General features: G+C 36.8%; 1 protein-coding gene across 1 annotated transcript in view; it reads left to right on the top strand.

Moving 5' to 3' along the window:
* TRHDE (thyrotropin releasing hormone degrading enzyme) overlaps positions 1-20,499 on the top strand; it is a 213,403-nt gene that overhangs the window by 167,628 nt on the left and 25,276 nt on the right. The window contains exons 11-15 of the mRNA XM_071552209.1: positions 786-919; positions 1,018-1,073; positions 15,570-15,717; positions 17,917-18,014; positions 18,510-18,617. Coding sequence (XP_071408310.1) covers positions 786-919; positions 1,018-1,073; positions 15,570-15,717; positions 17,917-18,014; positions 18,510-18,617 — 544 coding nt within the window. The remainder of the gene's footprint in view (positions 1-785; positions 920-1,017; positions 1,074-15,569; positions 15,718-17,916; positions 18,015-18,509; positions 18,618-20,499) is intronic.

Raw genomic sequence — 20,499 nt, 5'->3', positions numbered from 1 at the left:
TCATGATTAGTTTTGTCAGAGTAATTTACTAGGTTGAAGAATTCTTCAAGGGACATTGAAGTCTGAAGCTTCATCCTTTGGTGATTTTTTCCACAGTGAAAGAGAAGTGCATGTTGTGAGTTTGGTGCATTTTTGTTGTTGAAATCCCTAGTCCTGCAAATAGTAGTGAAGTGCCTGACTGTATGAATACTGTAATAAATTTAGACTTTCAGCCCCAAAGTGATTACTTAAAATGAGAGGAAGGATGAAAAACAGGTTAGTTGATATAAGGTTAATTGGTCTAGCTCTGAAGAGGGACCTCTCAGTGGTTCGTAGGTAGAACTTGAAATACTTTAATTTAAAATCCAGTGTATAACCTTCATGAAATGCATGCAGAACCACTTGAGAATTTATTTTTTTTAATCACAGGTCTAGTCTTCTCTCTGTAGCACATCCATTGAACTATTGGAGTTACAGCTATAGAAAGCTATTTTAGCATTGCCAGAATCAGGGTAACATACTTAAAATGGGTACTTTTCATGTAAATAATATTTGCCAGGAAAAATAAAAGCATCCTTGGAGTTCTGCGTGGGTAAAAGGTCCCCGTGGGAAAGTCAGCTGGCATCTGTCTACATCAGAACAGATAAAGGAGATTATTATTAATCAAACACAATGTTTTTGTTAGTTTTTCAATTAATTTTACTGCCTTCATGTGTATTTAAAGAAGGAGAAAATTTAACAGATATGTATTTAGAATTTTTAAATTTAAAACCAATCGCCCTTCCCTTCTTGTTCTCTGTCTCCAGAACACCACAGAATTCCTACTTTTGAAGAGGCAAGTTGGTTGCTAGGGAACATCAACCAGACCGGCTACTTTAGAGTTAATTATGATATTAGGAATTGGAGGCTGCTAATTAATCAGCTAACAAGGAACCATGAGGTAAACTCCTCTTCTCATCCCTAAAATCTGCTTTTGTAGGTGAACCTTCACTGTTCCATCACCCTAAATGGTTCAATTTTTGTGCTTGCCCCTCACAGGTTATCTCTGTCAGTAATCGAGCAGCCTTGATCGATGATGCATTCAATCTAGCCAGGTATGTTTTCCTGAAGATCATCTATCCTCATACACATTGCTGCAATAACTCATGGAATCATTAACTCAGCAGTTGAGTGTGTTTCAAAGTTAAATATGTTTTAAACACACTGTACTTCTTTTGCTCCCCTCCCCTTTTTTTTTTGTGACACATAAACCTGGTCTATGGCACATTCACTACTCTTGATCAATAATTGCCGTAGGGTGTTTCTGCGTCTGAAGATACCTGATCAATTTTGCAGTAAGTTAAATTTAACCCTTTGAAGATAAATAATCTCTTTCCTTCTCTTTCCTCTTTCTGTAATGAATGAGGATTTTTTCTTCTGTTTGTCCTTAATGCCCCACCTCTCTATTTTTTTTTAATAACTGAACTTTGTAGTGTATTTAATTTGTGATGGAAGGCACCTTTAAGCTTGAGTAATTTTTTTTTGTCATGACTTGTACTATTATATCATTTTCCCACTATCTTTCTTTTCTTGTAATCTGCTAGAACAGATTCTTTTTTTCTGTGTGATGCTTTTCACTTAGAGTGGAAAAGCAGTTCCATTGAGTAATTCTGGAATTTATACAGCATTTTGTGTTTTACTATGATCTGAGTATACAATGGTGGTTACCTAGTGCCTTCTTTACAAATTTAGTCAATGGAACTGTCCCCATTTTGAAATCAGAACATCTAATGTGTTAGCAGTAAAAGTGTAAAATGAGAGTTAAGTAGTGGAACATTTATGACTTTTTGATTCTTGACACACCTGGGAAAATTGCATCAGTAATGTTTTTTAATTGCATATTTTACAATTTTAATTCTTTTCTTAATGATGAGCTGCAGCAGACTACTGCTGCTTTTGCTACTCATGCACCATGGCAAAAAAGTAGTGGAACTATAAATTTACATGTATACACTTTGTGCATAACATAGATATCACTTATGAGGAAATATTCTTCCAATAGGGCTATGTAGCTAGATTCCTGTTTCCAGAGTCCTGTCTGTAGCGTTACCTTGAGTATGTGCCTTGCAAGCCAGTCTGGGTGGAGAAAAGATCTGTATGTTTGCAAACAGAGGATTTATGCTCTGTATTTCAACAGTAGCAATAAAGTCTGTGTACCTGGCTAAACGTGCCATCTAGGGTATGCTTTTTTATGATCTTTGTTATGTTGTTCCCTTTTCATCTTTCCTACTTAAAAAAAATCCCCAAGCCATTATAGTGATGTTGAAGTTAGTCCAATTGACAATATGGTAACTTCTTAAAAAGAGCTTGGTACTTTTTATTTTTATTTCCCTTCTTCCAGACAAAGGAAGACCAGGAATAAGCCTAATCTTTGCTCTCTTCCTTTATAATGAGTAGTACTAGGGAGGCATTAAGAAACTGTTAGCAGTGTGTTGGGGGCAGGCCTTGATGGCAAAGCATCTGAGTTTCTTGGAGTAAAAAAGCAGATGGAAAAACTCTTGCTGGGACAAGCAATTGGGAATTGCACCCTGCAGTGCCTGGTACCCCATTGTGACACAGCAGGGTTTCTAAAACAAGCTCTGAGGACTATCAGAATCACACAGATTCTTTCAATTTCCTCAGAAAGTCAGTGTTCAGAAGGCCACCGTCAGCCTATAAGCAGCTTAGATTTCCCTCTCTTGGCTGCAAAACACAGTGCAGAAAGTTGCCTCACTTTCTTTTGAAACAATACCATGGTTTGGTGGGTGCACATGCCTCATGGATGCAGTGCTGATTCAGTCTTGTCTGTGTTGTACAATGTGCATTTCTCCCTGCCTGTATGACATTTTGTGATGGGGAGACTAAATGCACTTGTCTCTGACTGTGACACGAGAAAAGGTGAGTAACCTTATTAACGAGGCATAGAGGTAGTAACTGGGAGTTCAGACCTGACTTCTGAGAAGACTGGCTGGTTTTCAAGGTAATTCAGCCCTCAGTTTTGGTCCCTAGTTGCAATGATGTGTTATCTTCTTGTCTGCAACTATAAACATAGTTCTCTCATTTTGAGAGAGAGAAGAGACCTGTGGAATATATATTTTAATCCGTAGTTATTATTTTAAGTGATAAAAAAAATTTCTTAAATTCTTACATTCATGCTGATTCTTTTTAAAAGCAATTTCTAATATAAATAGTTCTTTCTACTGTACTGAAGAGACTGTATGTCTTAGAAACTTCTGAAGTACTCTCTAGTGTGTTGTTGAACTTGGTACAGATAATACCAGAAGCATATCCTGATATAGTAGGTCCTAATATGATTATTTCTATGTAGTTTTACTGCTAATTGATTTTGTTTGTGGAACAAGTGCTGGTCTTCTCTTTTGTAAAATTTAATAATATTTAGATCTGGAGAAACCTGAAAAAGTTCATATAAATTATTTTGGAGCACCAGATTTTATTTTTTAAAGGTGTTTTTGATTTCATTCCTCTAAAATGTTTATTATCCTCTTACTGTCCAGCATAATGATTTCTCAGAAATAAAAAACATAAATGAATTGTTACTACCAAGAAATATTTTAAACTCTATAGCTTTAATTACATAAATTTTTGCCCATTTTATATGGAAATACATTCCTTCATCATCCTTCTTGGTGTAATTTGGTTAACATAACATTCATCAGGGAGAGTTGAGTGGAATAATAACCATAAAAGAAAGTTACAACTTGTTTGTTTTCCAGATTTTTAAGCATTGTTCTCAGCTGTAATGCATTTACACACCCTTAAGATCTGGAAAGCTGTAGCCTTGACAGTAACGTAGCTTATGGAAATTTATGCCCCACATTCTTGAGCAAAAATAGCACCCTATCACTCCCTTTCTTCTTGAAGATCCTTTATTTTTTGGTTTGTATGTTTCAGTACAATTTGAAAATACTTTGATTCTAGTAAATGTACTAGTAAATGTTGCCTGAGAAAGCTGAGAAGTTGAGAAGAGACACACAGAACTGGGGTTCTCTTCTAAGCTTAAACAGAGCAGAGGGCAGTTCAAATAGCTACATTAAGCAGTGACACAACAAATAAAAAAGATCCCACTGTTTCTTAAGAGTGTGAGTAATGCTGTCGACTTCTCCTGACTTTCTTTAGTATGAGTGGTCAGTTCATGAGTATGTGAGGTGGGATGCCTCCTACTTTACTTCAGGCATCCCAAAAGTAGACCTGTAAATCTGGCATTGTCACCTTGTAGTGCACTGACAGTTAATGGAGAGAAACATGTACCTGACCTCTCAAAATCACTTAACCACATAGGGTAAGATAAATCACTCACTTAATGTCAGGAGTATTGTGTCACTCCTGGTTCTTCATTGATGGGCTTTAAATCTTCATAAAATATTTCCCTCATTAAGCTGGTTGACTTAATCCAATATTATGTGAAAAAAATAGGTCTGGTTTGTATTTCATTTTAATTAGTGTTGGATCGGGTGTGACTCTGGATATCTATTTTACTGTCACCTAAACTAGTTATTGTTGTTTCCAGTTCTTGAAGCACTGAATGAGAAAGCATGAAGCAGTGTTGTTAAATAATTATTCTCACACTCTAGAGATGGATGGCTGTGTTGGAGTGCTGTCAATGTTCTTACATAGGTTAGGGGGAAGGTGAACTGTAGTCTCTTCAGAAGAAGCTTGCCCCTGTAGGCTTCACAAATATAGGGAGCTGTGTCGGAAATGGGCAACAACAAAAAATATACCTTCAAAATTATCTGTGAACGAAGTCACTTCCATGTTGTAGATGGCCTTCATAAGTGTTCCTCTCTATGAGAATTTCATATACCAGACGAAAACCAGGATCCTGATGTAAGTAGATACATGGTTATGATGATTGTTTTCCTCTGTTAATCAATTTTTTTTGCCTTGCTTCTTTCCAAGCTGGGAGTTCTGCTGACTCTAGAAAACCCAAGTCTGAAGGCAAGGGAAAAGGCAGTGCTAACCTACTTTTCAATATATAAATCCAAGTTATTCCCCTTGACACAAACTTATCTTCAACAGCTGGTACATTTGACTCCAAGGTTGATTCCAGAAGTAAAATACTGAAGTAAGCTAATGCTGACTCCACATCAATTTCTTACCAACTTGTAAAGAGAAATTACTTTAAAAAAGTAAGTCTTAGTTAATCAAGTATAGCCTTTTGGATCTGGAAAATGACATCTTTAGGACCCCTTATTTTATGTTTCTCTAAAAAAAAGGGGGGGAGGGAGGGGGTACCAAATCAAAGCCAACCCTCTCCATATTCCTTAAGTTAATTCCTGGATGTGGAGCCTTGGCATGCAGGCAAAAACATTTTATCCATTCAGCTACCTAATGCAGCACCACTCCACTTAATGATTAGCTGATCTTATTTCTGGAAACTGAGAGTTAGCTTGTAACTAAGCCTATAGGTCATACACTTCAATATAAAATCTAGAATTACTACTGCTAAATTAGAGGAATGTTTTATTGAAATTTCTGGTGGAAATATGTGCATTACAGAAGTATACTGTGGAGTTGAAGTGATCTTCATTGTTGTTTTCCTTCCCTGGAGATTAAGATTTCATTTATTGTAGCATTTGAAGTATTCCAACATATGTGGACTAACTGGTTCCATGTTATGCTTGTTTGCATTAGTTCAAGTCCTGTTCAGTGTAATGTCAGAAGTCAAGGCATTTAATTGCTGGGGCTGAATAATGAGAGGATGACAAAGATAGACATTCTCATCTAGCCCAATTAATATACTTCAAAATGTTTCAGTGTTCAGACAGCCACTTTTAGGGTTGTTGACCTTGTTTTGTTGGGTTATTCATAAACAATCATATAGGGTCCATTTAAATGAATAAACTGCAGTTTAACTTCAGGCTTCATCTTTAGTCCTGATTGCATTTTTTGATAGTTCAACACAGAGGCAAACAACAGGTGTTATGCAGGTCCCTTAATTAGTGCTTCTGAGTACCGGCTAAGGGACAGAGTACTAGATCAATAGTTTGTATCATGCTTGATTAATCGTGGTATAGATTTACTATTTTAATAAATGATGCCTCTTCTAAATTATTTCAGGAAATGCCATAGTAACTCCCAGTCATTGCCAGGCAGATGTTGGTGATGGTTCACTAACAATTGATGTAGTTGGGTTTCCACAGAAGTGGTTGGGTTTCCTTTAACATAAAGATGCCCTCAGTGAGCCAGAGTAGCTGTGCTTTTTTTTCCCAGAAAATAGAAAGCTACAATTATTTTAAGGTAGCCATCATTCATTCCATATGGTGCGTGTCAGTCCATATGTTCTGTGACATATCACAGCCTTGATACCTGCTTTATGGGGAGCTACACATTTCAGCTAACTTGCATGTTACAAGAAGAATCAAAGCAATTCCCAAGACTAAGCACACTAAAAGTCAATTAAGCTTTTATAGTATGTATCATTTTTTCATCTGATTCTCTTACATAGCTAAAAGCAGTAAAGCAAATTATACAGCACGTTACAGGGAAATGCTAGTGCTGTGAGAGCATCCTGGAAAATGGAAATGCTTACTGAGATCCAGGGAAGAAGTGGAGAAGACTCTTCAGCACATACTAAAAACCAGCTCTGTAGATCTGACTGCAGAGTGTTTAGTGCAGGCATAGGTCTTGGTCTAGTCACACTCCTGCAAAATTTGCCTATGCTTCTATTATTTCTGGTACTTCTGCATTATTATAGCAGTAACTGTTTTATTCTGTAGACTACATTAACTTTATTCTTGCCCAAACCCAGAAGAAACTGTCAAGAAAACTTGACTCCAGTTTCAAGGGAGTGAAAGAATTATTTTTAGCTGATCATTGTTAACCCATTGTTAGAGTTCAAGCTCGTCTCTGAAGTCACCTTGGTATGGATCTGTCCATGTTACAGGGCCAGGTACTGTTGTGTAATGGCAGAGGTGAGGAACAGTCTTTGAAATTTGTTTCAGAAATGTTAATCAAACCAGCTCTGAGTTATGCTTCAAGAGAGCACTTAACTTGAGTTTGAGGTTAAACAAGAGGAGAAGTGTCACAAGTGGAGCTTGCTGAAGGCTTCTTGGCAACTTAAAGTATTGGAACCAGAACTAAGAAGTGCAAATGTAACTCCAGGGATCTCTGCGTTGGTGGGGCAGAGGGAAGTCTGTACAGCCTCAGAGCCTGTGCTGTTCTGTGGAGGCCTTATCCTCTCCTAGCTAGCATACAACCATTCTTTGTTTCTTTGTCTCATCTGCAGACCCCTTCTCTTCCCCACAGCTGCCTGGTCAGCCCTTTCTTTACCTACCTCACCTGTCCCCTCAAAATAAGCAGCTTTTTTGACTCTTTACCCTTATTTCTTTCTGAGGGTCTGACAGAAATGGTATGAAAAGCAAAAAGGTCCTCCTGCTACCTTGGTCAAGAGAGCAAAAATGAGCCACTATAAGAAGCTGGAGGTGCTGCTCTAAACACCGTGTCCTTTCCTAGCATCAACAAAGGGTGTATGAAGAAAAGGCATGAACCAACTTTTCTAAACAGAAAAGACAATACTGGTGCCTCAATCAGGATAAAAAAAATAGTCTGCCACCATAGGTCACTCCTTCCTTTGCCTGCTGTTTTGACCTGCCTGCACCATTGCTTCTCAGCAATGATCCTACTTTTTGGATTTATGTGGCTACTGTTGTCCAGAATTGTTGTATAGAGGAGGTCTGGTCTTTATGCATGTGTGCTCTATCTATGTAAATGTTTTAACAGATCAGCTCCTTCCTCCTTGGCTAGAAGTGTGTTTTCCACTACATAGAAATCAAGCAATAAATGACAGGAAGGACTGTGTTACAAATAAAGCTCTGCATACGGACTAGAAAAACCTAGGATGGTGTTTCTGCTGTAGCCTTCCTAGGTGATCTTGGTAAATCAATTAAATTGTTTGTGTCTGCTTTCTCTCGCAAAATGGAGATGAGAGAATAGGTGAGGGTTTATGAGAATTTTGGTAAATCTTTTGTGATTTTATAGAGAATTGCCTTTAGAGAAATAATACCCAATTCTGTAGGTATGTTGCCAAAGAAAATTTGGATTGTGTGTGTATTTTCAAGACCAGGCTTCTGTGCTTTCCATTTGAAGTTTCTAGTTTTTAAACAAATATTTCACTTGCCTGACTGATATGCAAATTATAAACATTAGACCAGGAAAAAAGAGAGTGATGAAAAAGAATTGTGCATAATAATAAACTAACTCAATTTTGATTTTGCTCAAACATGCTCTTATAGATGCCATCACCCGTTGACAACTTATTGAATAGAAAAGCTGTTTCATTCTACCCTTTCCAACAAAGATCATCAAAAAAGAAAATAAGTAGCACTTGCAATAATTGAATCATCTAAAATTCATGTCTATTAGCCCCTGAAATACATTCAAATTTCTGTAGTTAATTTAACTGTGTGAATTATATACTTCTCAAAAATCATGGTTTCATGATGATGAAAAACATTACATACCTTACTGCATAGCCTTAATTTTTTAGCAGTAAGATCATTCCTTTTCATCTTGCAGTACTCTTCTTCTTTTTTTTTTTTTTGTATGGGGAAAAAGGAAGAGATTCTGAGCTAGAGTTTGAAAGAATTTTTGTTGCATTTTTACAAAATAGGGGGCTTTAACTTTTTTTCTGTTTTCAAGAAAGGTGAGTAATCCAAATTAACATGCTTATGTGGCAACTCTTAAATTGTGCGAGATAATTTAAGCCACATAATGCTCTGATAATTACATTGATTTTGAACTGTTCTTTGTAGGATGCTTCAAATGCTCTTCTCTGGAGTTGAATGTCACTTGAAGAGTCCTCAAATACTTTGTGTGTAAGAAAACATAATAAGCAGGCTTCACTTAAAATCATCCTACTCTCTGAATCCTTTAATGTTGGAGAGATTGAATGCTAATTAAGTTTAATTCTTAAAATGAGCTTGTAAGGTAAATGTTGCTGTTGTATTTATCAAAGAGCAGATTTGCATTCCTGTCCTGTTTATGTGGAAGTCCATACCTGGTACAGATCATAATGCCTCCACTAAGTCACTTTTCATGTCTTCAAAAAGCAGAGTCCTTACATGGTCCTAAGTCATCCCAACTGTGGGAGAGGAGGATGAGGTAGATGACTCTTTGATACTGGAGATCACAAGACCTTTTTCATAGATTACCCATTGTTTCTCTGTGAGAAAGCATTTTTTCTCCAGTGTCCATGGTTGAACACAGGTGCCAGTCATCGCAAGTTTTTAATCTTTGCCTTCCCAGACTTGAGGGACTTGAAAGTGAAATCTGTGACTACAAGAGTTAGTTCCACTGTTACATGTGTCACCTTGCTAATAACTTCTTTATGTCTTCGGGTTCAACAGCTGTTTTTACTCAGCTGTCAAAGAACTGCTGTTAAAGCACCGTGGGAAAGAATATCCTGAATACGTCAGTGGAGACACCAGTTGTTGATAGGTCCTGAAGAAATGAAAAAGTCATATACAGTTAGATGCAAATGTTCATTGGCACCAAGTTTCTCTCTCTGGGAGTTATTCTAATCCACACACTTGACTGTTAAGGTAATCAATTAATCAATTAATAAGAATCCTAACTTACTTTAAGCTGTCCCTTTAGGAGTTAATGAGTATAGTCTTATTATTTATATGGCATATGCACAGAAAACAGAACTGATGTTGCACATCTGTGTTCTGAAGAGCAGCATTTTACCCCTTCAGAATTACACAGGAAAAAACTAGTGATATTTTACATATTTCATAAGAAACAGACGAGGCAGAGTGAGTTTTAAACCAGAACGCAAGTAAATCACCTCTTCTATTGTTTCAGTAATGCAGACCAGTTTGCTGCCAGCCTGGATTTTCTAATTTTGATTTAAACACATGACTTAAAATGACTTTGTTGGGTGGTGGGCCTAAAGGATTTATGGTGCCCTTGTATGTGGGACTCTCATCACTGTACAGCAACCCTGTCGTTTTTGTGACAGAGTCTGTTTGACTGGTGCTGGATTTATGATAGAAATAATTCAGAACAGAGTAATAATTTTCCCTTGGCAATTACACTACCATTTGGTACTTTGTCCCTAAGGGGAAAATGAATGTGTTGGGATCTGTCCATAAGTTCAGCAGCTCAGTGTTAAGAACAAATCAAGGTCAGAATGCAGTTGAATACAAACTGATGTTTCATAATATAATCTAGATCTTCTGCTTTTATGTGACTCATTAAAAGCTCATGTAATTTAAAGATTATATTTTATTGCTGTGAGATTTTTAACAGGAATTCTTTTTGAGGGATATTTCAGTACCATATTCAGTACTTTTTTTTTCTGTTTATTGCCCCTTTTCTCTGTAGCAGTGGCCACCTTAGCAACTTCTCCAGTATAAGCAGGATAGTACCTTGCTAAGGGTTAGTCCTTATGGTATTATATGATATCATAAGCCACTTAATATATATATCACTTTTGAAAGGTCTTTTTACACCTCTATCCTTGTCATAAATTGGGATATCACCTTTTCACTACAGTTCATCAGCAGCCTCATTAGGTACAAAAATCCTGCTGAACCAGAATGTTTGTCTAGAGCTAATGTGTCTCATGACGAAACCAGATCTTTTTGCCAGTCCATGTTCCTTTTCTGAAAAGCCTCATGTGGTGCTATGTTTCTAACACATGCTCTCATGTGTAGCAGTGGCTAAAGAATGATTGACATGCTGATAAACTTATGGGTAAGGACAATTATATAAAAATGGATAAAGCAATGAAGTGTCTCAAACGTGATCTTTTTGGTTAAAGTTTGCTTTTGTTGTCATGTGTTTTAAATTACTCTATGTGGGCAAACCTGGCTTAAAGATGGCTTGTAAAGACTCTGTTTTAAGTCTAGTCTACTTTCTGTATGATCCATAATGTCAATCAAAATGCTCTCAAATGAAATCAAATGGTCAAGATGTCTGCTTTTTGTAGTTTATACTGAAGGTACAAGAAAAACAGTTTATTTCAGAACATGAAATGGATCTGTTGGTACTCTTCTGTGAATATTTATAGGGCAAAAGACCAGAGCTATGGTATTCTTAACCATTCTTCTTGGCAGAGGAGTACTGAAATTGTAGTGTTCCTGGGATGATATCCATTGCTAGAGGCCTATATAAACCAAGTAACATCAATCTCTGTCAGGAATGGCACTGGTATGAATCTGCTTTGGGTAGAGAGAGAATAGATGAGTTCCTAGGGTTCTTTTAATTTCAGACAATGTAACTTTTTAACCTTGCCCTTGAGAAACATTTACCTGAACATTAGTATGCATTCAGCCACTGTTTATGCATCAATACTGTTTGTTTTGACTTTTTTATCTGTTAAGATACTTCCCAAAACTATCCCAGATTCCTCTGCTGAATTTTTTGGTTGTAGATACATGCTTGCTAAGATTCTCAGGTGGCTACTGGAGATGCACCTAGAAAAATAGTGTGACTGTTTCAGACCAGACATAAGATTGGACATCACAGTACTTCTGTGGTGTTTGTGTTTGTTACTCGGTTCCAGTATAGCCCATAATCAGCTATTTGCCAAGGGACAGACAATATTTCAATTTTCCTCCAAGATGGCTAAGTCAGAAAAGAACCTTGTCTCTTAGCCTTGACTCTCATGCATTTGGACTTTGACAGGCAATATCTGATAGTAATTTTGCTGGGCTTAAGGATAGCAATATGATTGATGGCTAAAAAGACACAAGAAAAATAAGGATTTCTGTCACTGACCTTCCAGTGACTTTGCTGAAAGTGGGAGTAATAAATCAAGATGCACATATAGGGTATGTACTAAACTTATACTCTGTAGTACCTTTGAGTGAATATTTCCAGACAATTATATGACAGGGAAATTATTTTACATTTTTCCCTTTGATGGAAAGGTTAACTGCTGTTACTTTTATTATTATTGTTACAATAATTGTTAAACATTTCTGGTTAGCATTTCTACAGGTCTATGTTTTTCCAACAGAGGTTCTCTGTTCTGCCTTCTTCCCTCATTTTTGTTAGTGTCCTGCTCCATAAATGCTTTTTCTGACTGGATCCTGTGTAACCATCCTTGAAATTGTTGAAATTCTTCCAGGCTACTGAAGAAGAATCCTAGAAACATGCTGGCACTCCTTGGCTGGTTTGCCACTGTTCGAGTGAGCCATTGCATCTTGTTGAGTGCAGTATTCCCTGCGATAACAGGAGTCTTGAAGTCACTTCTAGCACTGGACAAGCTTTTAGTGTAAAGTAAAAAGAATATAAGGATACTCAAAGACACAGCTGAAGAAACCAGCTGCTGTGCACTGTGAAGATGCAGAATACTAGAGCATAGCTCAGCACACAGTCATGTTGCTTGGCCTAAATTCTGTCTTCTGCTGACCTGGTTGTCATGGTAGTCAAGATACCTCCCAGGACACTTCACACAAATCCTAAAACTGTGATCTGGTTTTTTTTTTTTTTACTTTTTATACGTTTTATGGTTCATGGTTTATATTTTTTATGGTTTAGTGTGAGAGTTTCTCCTTATATTCTGTTTTCTCAATTATGAATGCCAAAAAATTAACAACTTTAGTATTTGGCCTTACCCTTACTAACCTCTTTCTCTTTTTTTTTTTTTTTTTGAGGGGGAGAGGGTTGAAGGAAATACTTAAACTTTTGAAATTATAGTATACACTTAATAATTTATAACATATGCCACTTTTTACACAAAAAGGTGAAACAATTAGTGCGTTCATCCTTACCTCTTGACAGAAACTATTTAATGCAAATAGTCTGGTAGTGCAGTGTATTTGGAATAAGTTCATAAGTGGGGCTTAGTGGCTGAGGGTAATAGAAATAGGTCTATCATGGTTTTCTGTAGGCATCCATATAATAAAGAACATTCTGCCAAAATACATTTCCTGAAGTACTTTTGTTTTGTCCAGGGAAGTGCTTCTGTCTTAATTACCACTGTAAGAGCACTTTAGGTATGTCTCTGCTCAAGCTCCCTCAGAGGTCCAGTCTAGCATCTGTGCTCTCAGAGGGTTTAACATTAATTGTAGCAGCAATAACCACTTTTCTTCAAAATTGTCATCTGAAGTGATGAATTTGTTGTCATTTATATAATAATTTCATCCCCAAGAACCTCCCCTCATCCCTATCCCTTTTCTTGAGACAGATGTTTTGATGTGCGTATGGGGCAGTAAATTTGATGATACTGTGCATAAGCTCTTCAAGAGCCATACCCAGAAAGAGAAGGAGGGTCAGGAGTAAAAAGATAAAAACTCAGACTTTGCCCTGATCTGTTTTTGTAAATTGCACTGTACTCTGAGGGAAGCAATAGGAAAAGCGGAGATCGAGGGGTGAGAGAGGCAGAATTGAATGGGCTGATAAATTTGGAAGTTAGAAACAGTGAGTGATGAGAGTAAGAACTTCTGTTGTGAACAGGATAAGTACCATCAGCCAAGAATCATGACTTTGTAACTCATTAGGAAGCTCTGAAGAGCTCAGGAATAAGAGATCAGTCTCTCTGAGTTCACTTCTTATGTGTATTTATGGAGAAGTTAAGCTTAAAAAGAAAGAACCTGGTTTCTTTTGCAGTCATGATTTGCCTTTTGCACTTGGTATAGATAGATTTAATTTCAGAACATGAACCTAAATGTCCATTAGTGCAGCTATAATAAACATTAATCTGTTTATTTCTTAAGCAGCATGTTTCTTAGAGCTATTGCTCTTGTTTCTGCCTCCACACTTTCTCTTGTCAGTCAAATTATCAGTAAAAATAATCACAAATCCCATTAGTAACTGGTTATATATATGCAACTTCAAGCTAGTTTACATATTTTCTAACATTGTCTCCAAGATTTTTAACTGCAGTCAGTCCAGCATGCTTCTGGCTCCATTAATTATGCTTACAAATCTTTACAAAGTATTACAACCCGGAACTCATCTTAACGACATTCTGTTGCTTTGGAAATAAGAAAGACCTGTCTTCAGATGCATTGAACATTTTCCACCACCTACTCTGAAAGCTCCACCACTCTAATTTTGTATCTGCTCAGTTCCTCACTTGACACAGTGAGCTCTCCAAGTGATCTTGTTTTTCATGCTTTAGTATGTGCTGTAACTGGAGTTGAAAACAGAGCTCACAAAATGTGGACAAAGATGACATGAAATAGAGTGGAGAGTGGATCATCACATTGGCATGGGATAGATGCTTTTAAAATCTGTTACTTGAACTCCTTTATTGAGAACATGAAGGGAACAGAGCATAATTCTTCCAACAGAGAGTGTGAAAAATAAAGGCCTGCAAGATGCAGTGCAAACAGCAAGGAAACAATCTTTCAAGTATTTCAGCAGGATAGTTTTTCTATACAATTACAACTGAGATAAAAGTTTATATTAACATGTATATATTGTTCAATTTTTGTAATAATGTGTGTATTTTGATTTTTTGCTATAATGCATGCATTTCTTCCCCAGACATTGATGGAAATTAAAGAAACATTTGCAACCAAGGAGAAAAACTAGTCTATATCTGTAGCCTATGTTACACTGAAGTTTGTGGAATCCACCTTGCTGATTTTAAGTGTTTAATGAAAACAGATCATTATCTCCACCCTAGGGAGATAGATAACTCCTTTTGGATTTAAACACATGCATTAGGAGAAGAGTAGACCATGTGTTTCTGGAAAGTTCACACCCACAGGGTTGCACTTGTTTCTGCAGTCTGTATAGTTAAGAAAAAAATTCTGTTTTGAAAAAGAAAATGAAAGAAAAACCTGAAGTTCAATGTTTTCTGTACTCAGTTTTTTAAAGTAGCTTTCAAATGCTTGTGCCTTTATTGCATTTTACTTACAATGCTATTAATTTAAAAAGCCTTCCTGATGCCCTCCTAAATGCTTTCCCCTGCAGGGAGAGGTCTTTTATGATTGTAAATGAATGGGACAGAATTCTAGCTCATTGATTGTATTATAAGCACCTGAATAAAACCATAACTTTTTTCCTCAAATTGTGGCAAGTGCTGGAACATCATTAACCAAAGTGATGTCACTGGATAAGTCATTCCAAAGAGACTTAAGGTGCTAGAAGACACAGAGAGAAAAATGAGTCTGAAGAATAACCAAAACTAAAGCTGCTTCTTCACCGCTAGTTCTTTCCAATTGCGCGTGACCAGTAAAAATGTTCTCTGAAGCAAAATGCCTTGGGTTGTTGATTTTATTCAGACAGCTTTCTATCTTACAGATCAGAGAAGCAACACCTTCTTTTTGGTTTGGTTTGGTTTTTTTTCCTTAAAGTCACTTACATTTTGTTCATGTCTTTTTTATAGCCACAGGAGTCCATGGAAAGTAACTTGTCTGATTCTGTTTCATGAGTGTTCATGCCTTACTTCATCAAGTCAATATGCTTGCATGTGTTGGGAGAGACTGCAAATTGCTGATTTTTATAAGGTTGACTTTTATGTCATTAAAGTGTGATGGGTTTATCATGTGTTTATGCATTTTAATTTCATTTGGGGGAAAAAAAGTATTTTTTGCCTCATTATGTATCTTCTGAAAACCAATTTGATACTAACTTCTTTTATTGTGCAGAGCTGGTTATTTGCCTCAGAATATTCCTTTGGAGATTATCAGATACCTTTCAGAGGAAAAAGATTTTCTGCCTTGGCATGCTGCCAGTCGAGCTCTTTATCCTCTAGATAAATTGCTGGACCGCACAGAAAGCTACAACGTCTTCAATGTAAGAGATACAGCCTTTCTCTCTTCCCCTAATTCTTCCTCTCTTTCTTCTCCTTCCTTGCTTTGTCAGTCTCTTCTTCCCTCTTTTCTTTCTTTTCTTCCTTTCCCCTCTCATTTTCTCCTTGCTTTGCTAAGACTTCAATTGTTTGCTAGTCAGATATTGTAAATGACCTAGGGATGTTAACTGACTTCCTAATTGTTCTTTATTTAAAGATAGCAATTATCAGGCTTTGGTGCATTTGCATTTGAACAGTGATAACTGTTGTTTGAGGCATATATATGATTAGTAGAGGGAAAGGTAATTATCCCTTCTGTAAAATGTTATGACAAATAAAGTATTTCACTTAAAAGAGCCAAAGTATTTTATTTCCAGATTTTCTCTTTTGAGGAGCCCCACGGTGGTATTTAGGTTGATGCCCAAGCTCAGCAACACCAAATGCAGGCACAGCCAAACAGAACACATGCCACTGAAGCAAAGATTTGTAGTCATTTTTCCATCCAACAGTCTATGGTGAATTCAGTGCAGTTCCCTTAATTAACAAGAATTAGAATCACCATTGAGTCAAAAGCCCATTCATAATTGTGTCCGAAGGGACAGCAGTAACAGCTCACAGTAGGTAATTTAGATAGACATGACAAATATTTTAACATATTACCTGAAATAGTAAAAACATCGTAGCTACACTGAAGCATGGTTTATGAAGTACAGAGGATTTGACTGCAGCCAGTAACAATTACGAACTCCTGGGTTTTTTATTCACTGTGAATTTTATGTAGTCTACATATTTTCAATGGCCAACATACGGTAACTTTATGTAATGTTGTAAACCCTTCAAATGAAGGAGCTTTTTAAAGCCTGAAATACTTAAGGATGCTTTTTTTCTTGTTAAATGTATATTTGTTTGTTTGTATGTGACCACAGACACCATGTTCAGAAAGCAGGAAGTTAGAAGTGGCTGGATTTATCAATGTACTTACATATACCACAGAATTACAGAACATGCTGAGTTGGAAGGGGGACCAACAAGGACCATTGAGTACACACACACACATATACACAGAATTACCTTGTGAGCTGGAAAATTATTTTTGTAGAACATATACTACAGATTAATAAACACACACTGAAATTTTGTTGAACCTACATTGTAGGCCTACATGCAAACCAGAGCCTAATGTTAAATGATGAAATGATTTGTGTATTTAGTCTGTTCTTCACCGCACAGAAAAATTCTTAGGAGTCTGCCGTTGCTGTTTCACTTTTAAACATGGTTGTGTAAAGAAAACCCAATTTTATTAACCAGTGAAATTCACAGCTGGGTTGTTTTGTCACTACTGATGAGAGTTTTGAAAGCAAAGGTGATAGCAGAGGAAATAAAAAGTCTTTTTAGTCACCAAATAACCTATCTGCTAAAGAAAGCTGCACTATGAATCTTCTTTTGCATGGCCATATATACATGCCCATGCATCCGCAATAATAAAATAGATGCTCTCATATGTGGTTCTGTATATCTCAGTTTTCTTTTTCAAATTTGTGAATTCCACTGGCAAAAGACTACACTGAATACAATGGCAGTGGCTTTCTTCAAAACTGCTCAGAATATGTAAATAAGTCTCTTGTGTAAAAAGTAGAATTCACTAAAATATATCTTGGACTTGTTTTGTTCTTTAACCAAACCAGGAACCTAAACTTAAAACATAGTGTCATTAAGTGTACAAAGCTTATTTGCAGACACATTGTTATGTATTCTAAAGGCAATTGGCTGTACTCAGATAGCATTTTTGTCATGGCTATGGATATTAAAACAATGTTCTTTTAAAAGTGAATGTTCATGATGTAGTCAAGATTGGCCATAGAGTAGAAATTAAGCTACTGACACTCTTGCAATTTTTCAGCTGTGTATTGTGAGTTCAAAATGGCATGTAATAAACGTCTGAAATTGACAAATTTTATGACAATAAATTGTCTTGTACTAGCCATCTAATCAAATAGCTGTTCTACAGATTGCTTCTTACTATAGCTGTGAAGGAGGATTATAAGTGGACAAGTTGCTTTGCTAAATGCAGATTGAAATCTTTGGAGTTGGACATAATTTGAGGGTAAAAAGAGGGATGAAACCTCAATCATCAGTAGTATTTCAATTTCAAGTAAAAAACTCATGATGGTTAACCTTAAATATGTATTTCTTTTTCCCCTCAGGAGTATATTTTAAGACAAGTTGCATCAATGTATCTGAAGCTTGGATGGCCAATGAACAATTTAAACAAATCACTTGTTCAAGCATCCTACCAACATGAGTACTGTTTCATTTCTTTTTTTATTGTTTATTTATGGAATATAAATAAAATAATGCACCCTCCTAAAATTTAGTGTCATCTTCAGCATGTCAGAATTCCCTAGCTCTGTTGCCCTTCTGTTTTTCCTTTCTGAGTTAGAGAGGGAGAGCAGAAGGATGCTGTGAAATGAACTCTTCTTTCCTAAGTTGGAAGAACATGATCTCCTAAGCCCTAACTTAATATCTGATTTCACTGAATAATTAAGAACTTGGATTGTCCAAGAGACCATGGAGGTTAGGAGGAGTGCATAAGTGTAAATGGGGGCTGGTTTTGGTCCATGACCTTTCTTTAGTTGTTGCAGGAGCTGTAAGCATTATCACTGAGATTTGTAAAGTCAGATTGTCTTTGATGTGTTGCCTGACTGCCGGTTGCTGTCACTGTTATAAGAAACACCTTTTGTTAACACTGGAACACATTTGTTAATGCAGCCATATTTGCTCTCTTTAATTCGGACAGAGAGTTGCGTCGGGAAGTCATCATGCTGGCCTGCAGCTTTGGTAACAAGCACTGTCACCAGCAGGCTGCAACGTTGATCTCAGATTGGATTTCTAGCAATAGGAACCGGTAAGTGGAACTGAAATGTGTATTTCACATTTCTCCTGTTGAGAGGCAATACAGCTGGCATGCTCTTCTCCTGCCTGCCCTGTCTGCAGTACCCTGTATGCAGAGTGGTACGGGAGAAAGCAGAGGTGTTTGCTGGCTGTCATTTAAAAATGTCTGGGGGGTTTCAGAATGATTTATTTGACTTTGCATGTATGAGTGGGTGGTGGGGACACTCATGTAGCCTCTACTCACTCCTGATAAATTATTGTCAGATAATTCTATGCTAGAAGGTCAGAAGATGGGTTTTAGGGAGGGATTTAAAGAGAGAAAGATGAGTGACAGCACACTGGCAGACGAACATGAAACCTGTGTTAGGGCAAGAGAACCGAGTGTGCTGTTATTGAAGAAATGAGAGAGTTTAGAGGCAGAAGGACTGAGAAGGAAAGAAAGAGAAAACTATGTGTTTGAGGGAAATGTTATGAAGTATTGAAGGATGAAGATTTGAAAATTAATGTGACTCATGAATACGTGGAGAAGCTTGTGTAAGATTTTAGAGAGGAGATAATATGATAGCTGATGCCTTGAACATTGGCAGCACTGTAGTGCTTTGACAGCAAATACATCCGTTAGGCTGTCCAGACACAAGTTTATTCAGTTGAGGCAAGACATCATGGGCCATGGCTAGTGTATCAAGTTTATCTTTTAAAGGCAAGCATCTAAGAAATATAAAGTTATTGAAAATACAAATATTTAAGTATGTAGTGATATATGAACAATGAGATAAGTGCAGAGAGTGTGTTAAGACCACAACCTCTTGAGAAAGAATAGTGGATTTTCTGATTATGTGGAATGTGTGTGTGCACTGTACCAGTCTGTACATTGCATAATAATTTGGTTTAAAGGAGAATATTTTACTTTCAAATAAGACAGATAAGAGGAAAAGTCTCATTTTTAGTTCCAGTCTTGTGTTAGCTCTGCAAAAGGATCAGGTCTCTATTGCCTTATAAACATGTAGAATTTTTCAAAGACATCTTGGGCTAATCAGGTGTTTGTTTGCAATTAAAATATGTCTGTCTTTGTAATCTTTAAAAATCATTTAGAGGCATACCCAGTTATATAAATATCTGAGTGTCTTTGAAAAACAGCTATGAACTGAGCATGAAGGGAAATTGCATTCCTATATGGGTTTGAAACTTCTGTGAAAAAAGGGAGCTTGAAACTATGACTGTACCTTTAAGTAAGATGTTTCCGAGGGGAAGGATTTTCTTGTGTAAGGTGATACCAGATATATTTACTAAGAAATATATACCCCAGAGTTTTATATGAATTCTTAGCAGCAGCAGCAAAAATCAGTATGAACCTATTCAAAGAGGCAATTACAAAGAATTATTGGAAACAGTCTACAAAGGTAATTTACTCAGATATTCATTTGAGAAATTAGTTAATCAAACCTAGCATTACCTATTTGCATACACAGCAGTAGATTATTCAGTGTTAAAAAGCTGTCACGCTGCAAAGCTGCTTGCCCTGTGTCTTCATCCTTTCCAACAGGATTGAGGAAGGAGGCATTGAAGGAAAAAAAACCCAACAAAACACAAGCTTATGGCTTTACTAACAATAGCAAAAGAGGAAAGAAGCAATCTGAATTTAAGGAGCCATCTGAAGATTCATTCTTGGTAGAAGAACATTGTAGTTGCCAGCATATGAGGAGTATTATGATAAAAGCATCACAGCAGGGCAGAGAAGGAGAATAGCTACTAAGTTAAAGTGATGTGTTTCTCCAAAGGAACTGCACAGTTTTGAAAAATAGCTGCAACAAATAATGTAATTACAGAATAGAGGGTGACAGTCAGGTGATAAATAGGGGCACAACTTGGAAAGAAGACAGAGACGTGCTTTTATC

The sequence above is a fragment of the Pithys albifrons genome, chromosome 3 (assembly GCF_047495875.1).
Source record: "Pithys albifrons albifrons isolate INPA30051 chromosome 3, PitAlb_v1, whole genome shotgun sequence".
Classification (NCBI taxonomy): Eukaryota; Metazoa; Chordata; class Aves; order Passeriformes; family Thamnophilidae; genus Pithys; species Pithys albifrons.
The sequence above is the reverse complement of the archived record's forward strand: the minus strand, read 5'-3'. Positions and strand labels throughout refer to the sequence as shown.